This window comes from Poecilia reticulata, linkage group LG18, assembly GCF_000633615.1.
Source record: "Poecilia reticulata strain Guanapo linkage group LG18, Guppy_female_1.0+MT, whole genome shotgun sequence".
Lineage (NCBI taxonomy): Eukaryota > Metazoa > Chordata > Actinopteri > Cyprinodontiformes > Poeciliidae > Poecilia > Poecilia reticulata.
In genome coordinates this window covers 22,019,115-22,026,651 of record NC_024348.1, presented here as the reverse complement: position 1 = coordinate 22,026,651, position 7,537 = coordinate 22,019,115, and the positions used below count along the sequence as shown (strand labels likewise).

Genomic DNA, 7,537 nt, shown 5'->3' with positions numbered 1-7,537 from the left:
ACTGGTTCTGATGGTACCAACTGGTTCTACTGGAACCGACTGGTTCTGATGGTACCGACTGGTTCTGATGGTACCTACTGGTTCTACTGGTACCGACTGGTTCTGATGGTACCTACTCGTTCTACTGGTACAAACCGGTTCTGATAGTACTTGTCAGTACCGACTGGTTCTACTGGTACCAGCTGGTTCTGATCCAACACTAACATCTGATCTGAACCACTGACCTTTGACCTCCAGCTGAACTTTTTTCTCCATCAGGACGTCTCCTCCTCTGTAGACTCTGCAGGTGTAGATCCCTCTGTCTCCATCAAAGGGCCATCTCAGAGTCAGACTGAGGTCTCCATTCTTCAGCAGGTTTTCATCCATCTTGGTTCTGGTTCTGTAGTTCCAGCGCTGTTCTTCAGGCTGATCAGAACCGTTCTGATACACATGGACCACATCATTATATCCATTCCTCCACTCCACCTTAACGTCTCCATCCAGACTCTCTGTGGTTCTGCAGGGCAGCAGGACAGACTCCACCCCTGATTCCACCTCCACCTGTTGGACTGAGAGACAACAGAGGACAAGATGAGTTGGACAGAATGGACTGAGAGACAACAGAGGACAAGATGAGTTGGACAGACAGATTAGAGTTTATTTGATGGTCAAACTTTAACAGTTGTTTAAGATCTCAAAGAAAACATTAAACAGGCAGCATCAGACTGTAACCATGGTAACACAAAAATGTAACAATTAAGATGACTCTTTGTGTTGTCAGTTTCCTTAACTTAAATAAAAATATGTAATACATCTTCACTGAAAATGATCAGATCAAACTTAACAGTTTTCTAATTTACACAAAACAACAGATCTACACATTCTAGATCTTTGTGCTGAATAATTAAAACATTACAGGGAATATTCAGATTTCTAAAGTTGAGTTTTGAGGCGTTTTAAACCTGAGGAAGGGAGTCAGTGATCCTGATATCAGGAGGCAGACTGCAGGGCAGAGGCTGCATGGTGCTGAGGGGAGAATGGAGGAGAACCTGATGAAGGTAAGGTGGGCCAGGTGGGGGACGGATATGTTAATGAGATCCTGCAGCTGATTGGAGCAGCTGAGATGTGATGGAAGGAGGGTTTCTGTGGGAGAACTGGTCAGTCTGACTGGTCTGACTGGTCAGCTCTTTGATACTGAGTCAAAACTAACATTTTTACCGTTTTTCACTTCAGATCCCCAACAGGAATATTGAGGATTTTAGGTGAGGTTTGGGTAAGTTTGATTACCACTTATTAATAGGAAATGATAAAAATCAAACGGTGAAAAAGAGACCAGATAGTCAGAAGGAAGGAATCATTGCAGGCAGTTAAGAACATTGTGGGTAAAGTGGCCAGACTTTCACTTCTTAAATGTTTTTCACTCTGAAAGTGAATTTATTCTGTCGTAAGTTTCATAAGAATTGTTTTTAGACCATAATAGATATCTTAAATTAGTTTTTTATATTGACCTGAACTACAACATGAGGTCACAAACCAAAGATAAAAGTGTTGCATTTTAGCTGCTTAGCATTTTAGCTGCTCTGTCAGGTCCTGGTCGTTTTCAAGGTTTGATTCTAATGGAGGGATTTTTCTTATTTCTCTTTCTGTAATTAGATCAGATTTGTTTTTCTTTTATTTCGGCTCAGACCTTTGTTTAAGTTTTATTTTGTTCATCATGTCTGGTTATTTGTCAGTTGGATTCATTTTCCTAGTTACTCAGTGTGTTCTCTCCAGGACTGTTGTAAGCAAATATGGTAGTAATCAAGTAATCTATCAGTTATCCTTAAGATTAATCAAGTAATCGGATAAAAAAAAATCTAAAATAAAATATTGGTAAATCTTCCATAACACCGGTGTTACTATCAGATATCAATCTATTGTAAAATGTTCACAAACAGCAAACCTAGAGGTTCTGTCATAAGTTTTTAATATTTGAGTTTCCCTAACAGTTACTTTTATGTAGTTTAGAAAACTAACCTGTAGCAATAACAGCTGTTATTGTTTCTAACAGCTGTTTTCTTCAGGTTTCTAAGTTAACCTGAAGAAAAATTATACAAAAATCTGAAATTATATTCAGTGTAATAATAAAGAGGAAGGCTCACAAATACGCTAATAAAAATGTCTATGATCCAGCTTTTAGTGTATGTATTCATCTTCAAATCAAATTCAAATTTTATTTGTATAACATATTTCAGCAGCAAGGCTGAAATGTGTTTTCAGCCTTGCTGCTGTTTAGCATTTCTCACTGAAGAAATGCTAAACTCATTTCTTCAGTGAGTTTAACAGATGAACTCTCGCTTTGCCCCAAACCTGTCAAGCTTTGGGTTTGAGAATACAGGAAATGTCGCCTGGAGTTGGGGGGTTTGGGACAAATTAACGTAAGATGGGGGTGGAGGGGAGGAAATTGACCAGGGAACGAATGTAAGACTGGGGGCAATACGGGATATTTACAGCTCCTTCGTTCGTCCCACTCAGAAACTCATCTACCAGCCATGTTCCGCCTGTTTGTTCAGACCGGGATGATGTGAAATTTATTGTGCGGTTCGTCCGTAAAGCTGCACTTGAACTGTAAGCATCAAACCTCAGCCGCCCGCCGTGTTCAGTCTCTCCGCTCACCTGTATAAATACTCCTGCAGCGCTCTTCCCGCTAGGGTTTCCACCTTTCAGAAATCAAAATAAGGGATGCCACCAAGGCGCGTCACCCTACTCTCATGGGGTGGGATGACCGCTGTAGCAATAGACAATATTTATGGCAGTGTTTTTTGTTTTTAAAAAGTGATCCAGAGGGGGCGCTGTGATGGCGCAGGGGAAAAGCACAACCCACATATTGAGACCTTAGACATCGTGGCGGTGGTTGCATGTTTTCCCCCTCTCTCAATACTCGCTTTCCTGTCAAACTACTTACAAGTAAAGGCAACTATAGCCAACAACAACAAAAAATGATCCATAGAGCAATCGTTCATACATAGAGTACTCCAAAATTGTACTCCAATCAGAGCAATTAAAAATGTTAATTGAAATCTCTACTTTCTGCCTCACTGCATTTGGGTTCACCATCACCACACTCATCATGACAGGCACCGGCAGCTAAAATGGTAGCAGGGGGTGTTGCCATGGTTACTGGGACACAGGGTGGCAGCCTGACTGGTATTTATACTAACTTATGTCTTTGTGGGTTTGGACAGGGCGGTCCACACGGCACCAGCAGCTCTAGTTTGTGGCTGAGCAGCAGAGTCCTGTTGATGCTCAGCCACAGCAGGACTCCGATTTATTCACCTGAAGTTTTTTGTACTTTCTCAAAATTTGTTCCTACACCAACGTTTAGTGTGAAAGCTGCACACCGTTTATACATGAGGCCCAAAATCTGCTCTGCATCCAGAACCAGAACATTCAGCTTCTAGGCACCACAGATCTGGAACAAACTTACAGAAAAACTGCAAACAGCTGAAACACAGAGAGCCTTTAAATCTAGACTAAAACCCAGCTGGTTAGAACTGATCTGACTGGTAGTGCAACACTGATCAATATATTGGATGTTTATTGACTTGATGATTTTCGTATTTTACAAAATCTTTATTGTTTCATAACTGATGATATTTTTTATGATGTGAAGCTCTTAGATCTTTTCTCAGATCTAGTGTTCAGTGATGGGCAGATCTAGTTGCTCTAGTTCTAATAGAAAAGGTAAGGTCATTTTATTTATTTAGCACATTTTCAGAAACAAAGCAATTCAAAGTGCTTTACACAAATTAAAAGGAAATACAAAAAAATTAAACCAACAGAAAGAGCAAAAGAACGAGAATCTAATAATGTTGATCTAAACTAAATGGGCAGGACATCCAGATGAAGGAAGTGATCTTGTGGTTTTGTCGTGTATATAAACTGTTCCGATGCTAAGCTAACCATAACTCCTAAGCTTCTACTATAGTCCCATCACTCAAATAATCCAATATATTTAACATTAACAACCTGCTGTAGTTTTCAGTTTGTAAACATGATGGTAGCAGTGTTGGACGGGTAGCACTGACAGATAGACTTGGCTATCTATCCGTGCTATGGTAGGAAAATCTGATGAGGTAGCACCAATAGTCAGAACACCGGTCCGATATGATGGTGTTGTATAAGAGCATGTTCTTGGCAGCGCTCAGCTCCACACATGGATGATAACAGGAGGGGGTGAGGAGAGAAGGAGCGTTATGTTTACATATCTTTGAGATTTGAAATGTGCAGCCCTTCCAAGGCCACACAGGAAAAGCCAGTTCAGATACAGAATGCTTTAAGATCAGGTAGATTTTAAATTTAAATGTCTACTAAAGATTCCCTAATGGTCAATCTCACCAGGAAACTCTCCTGGTCTGTTTGGATCTTATTCTGTAAAAACCATTTCCAGTCTGCAGTCTATTTCTTAAAGCTTGAAGGTTCTGGTTCTGGTTGACCTTCCTGGACAGGTGGACAGAATGTCCTCAGTGAGGACAGCAGGAAGCTGCAGACTGTCCCCAGCAGCTGTTGGATTCTGGTCCCCGTCTGTCCTGGACATCTTCCTCCTGCTCTGCTTCATCATCTTTATCGTTCATTACATTACACTGACCTTTGACCTTATAATCAGCCAATCATCACTACTGATCACAACCAATCAGGTGACAGGTAAACATATCACATTAAAACACTGACCTTTGACCTCCAGCTGAACTCGTTTCATCACCTGGATGTTTCTTATCCAGCTGGAGACTCTGCAGGTGTAGATGTTACTGTCTCTTTCAGTCGGCCATGACAGAGTCAGACTGAGGTCTCCAGTCTTCAGTCTGACTGAAGATTGCTTGGTTCTGGTTCTGTAGTCCTGGTGCTGTTCTTCAGGCTGATCAGAACCGTTCTGATACACATGGACCTTCCTGTTGTCTCCGTCCATCCACTCCACCTTAACATCTTTGGGCAGCTGGTCCACCATTTTGAATGGCAGCAGGACAGACTCCTCCCCTGAAACCACCTCCACCTTCTCCTCCAGCTCCACCTCTAGTTCTAAAAAAAACAAGGAAAGAAAACTTCAGTTGGACAGACAGCAGCAGATGGTCTCATGACCGTCTCCTCCCTGTCCCTGTGTCTCCTGGAGACTCTCTGAGGACAGAGACATGTGTCCATGTCCCCTGATCTGGTGATGAAGAGGAGCCAGCTGCTGCCTGGCAGCAACCCACCAAGCTCTGCTCCATCCTCACCGACTCTTTAGTTTTGAGAAGGACCTCACTGCACCAAACATAAAGGGACTTTGTGGTATTCTGATTTGGTGATGTAGTTATGTTAGTTGTGTTACCACCCCCACGCCACTAGAGGCAGTAGCAGACCTGAAAATATGCAACTAAGGAGCAGATTTAGAAGTTCACTGAAAGCTACAGAATTGAAGACTTGTGAGCTGAGCTAAAGTAAATAAAAGAGAGAAGTTCAAATACATTCTGGGCGGATGTGGAGAATGTGGGACACACTACGACCTCTGACCTTCAACATGAACGAGCATCTGAAGGACAGGAAGGAGGAACGAGAGAGAGAAGCTGACACAGAGACAGGAAGCTGCTGTGACCCACAATGCACCAGGAGCTTCTGGAGGGAGGTCCTCAGAGAGACAGAGGTGTTGCTTTTGCAGCCTCTGGCTTGCAGTTTCTGTTTAGTCCAGATTTAATCCATTGTCTGAACTTTCGCCCCATTTTAAAGAGATTTGGGTTATTTTTCTTAGTTTGGCTTTCATCCTTCATTTATCATAATGATAGAAACTCAGATCATGACCTTTAATATTTTTTTAAATTCAAATGAAAAATAAAATTCACATCACACCAAGCTAATATTGTGTAGTTCTGGTGTTTTACCTGCAGCTCAAACTCTGACCAGCTTCTCTGCTTTTCTCTTTATTCCCATCAGTTCTTCAGAGAAACGAGCTGCTAGCAGCGATGCTAACTCACCGTCACAAAACGTAACGATCTTGTTCCTGCCACTCCCCTGATTAAACTCACAAATCTGCCCTGAGCAGCTCTCTGGTAGCAGACGGTGTCCGTAAACAAGTTTTACTAAATGTATTACAACCGAAAAGAGAGATGTAACTTCTATCATGAATATAGATTAGCAAAATAAACTAGAAATTACAGTGAAATAATGCTACTTCTGCTGGGCGCCAGAAGTAAGACCCATAATCGTTTCCCCAGGAATAAGGGAGATACTGTCTATCAGTAAAAAAAAAGTAGAACAAAAAAACCTCCTGCTCTGGAGGAGAGCAGAAACCAACAAAAGGCATTATGGGTAATGGAGTTCTACACACTCACCTGGTCTCAATCGGTGACGAAAATAAAATAAAAGACCAGCAGCAGCCAGAACCAGTAGAACCAGTAGAACTGTGGCCCAGGATGGAAACGGTTCTGTGGAGACAAATGAGAATGGATGAGTTTTAATAACAGAATATTTTCATAATCAGATGATTTTTCTATTAAATCTGATTTAACAGAGAGGAAACCTGGTTGGCTGTCAGGTTAATTGGCCTCTCCAAATTGCCCCTAGGTGTGTGTGTGCATGGTTGTATGTCTCTGTGTTGCCCTGAGACAGACTGGCGACCTGTCCAGGTGACCTTTCAAGGTGACCTGTCCAGGTGACCTGTCCAGGTGACCCCGCCCCTCGCCCGGAACGTTAGCTAGAGAGGAACCAGCACCTCCTGACCCACTGAGGGACAAGAGTGTCAAGAAGATGGATGGATGGAAACCTGGTTGGTTCAGAGTTTGACTAGACGAGCTCTGATTGGTGGAGCTGGTTGCCCCGGGGAACCTCATCCATTCTGGTCTAAATCTGTTCCAACAGAGAAGTGTTGATATTATGGGATGTTTCCATTGAATTCTTGTCATTTTAATGATTGGCTCAATGAACTGATGTCTATGGACAAATCCTGCTTTTATTGCCCAAGTTTTGAACAGCAGTCTGAACAGCCTCATTCACTTTGGGGTTAGAAACCGTTCACACAGAAATCTGCCTCTCAGTCTTTTATTYTGGAGGGGATCTTGCCGTTAAATAGTGACACTGCGCTTGGTTCTGATGTGCCAGTTCGTGGTTTTGACATACAAGACATTGGTGTTCCTCTGCACAAAGTGGTGATCCAGTCTGAGCTGTGGTCTGGTGACGCTGTGGTTGGGGTGTGTCTAGTTTTCCAATATCAGGCGTCTCCATGATCATGGGCAACGACTTGGCTGGGGGTCAACAGGTAGTTACTCCAGACATACGGGAGGAGCTGTCCAGAGCTGAAACCGAAGGCGCCGTCTTTTCCCCGGCTGTCACTGAAGGAAGGTTTTCAAATTCAAAGGTGTTGGGAAACTTGCCTCTCTTGTTGTCTCACCTTGATTTTTCCAAGCAGGCTGATGTCATTCGTTTGATCCAGTCTTATAGGTCRCTGTTTGCAGAYGTTCCCACTCAGACTCGTGTGCTCAGCCATGATATTGATGTGGGTGATTCCAGGCCTATTAAACGGCACCCTTACAGAGGGAACCCGGTCAAGCGA

At 42.7% G+C, this 7,537-nt stretch overlaps 1 protein-coding gene across 1 annotated transcript in view; it reads right to left on the bottom strand.

Annotated features, from left to right (window-relative positions):
* Positions 1–224: 224 nt before the first annotated feature.
* Positions 225–7,537, bottom strand: part of LOC103481000 (uncharacterized) — a gene marked incomplete at its 3' end in the record, with an annotated part of 14,368 nt that continues 7,055 nt past the window's right edge. Inside the window, exons 5-7 of the mRNA XM_017310366.1 lie at positions 6,321–6,426; positions 4,690–5,034; positions 225–548 (exon numbers count right to left, since the gene is read on the bottom strand). Coding sequence (XP_017165855.1) covers positions 225–548; positions 4,690–5,034; positions 6,321–6,426 — 775 coding nt within the window. The remainder of the gene's footprint in view (positions 549–4,689; positions 5,035–6,320; positions 6,427–7,537) is intronic.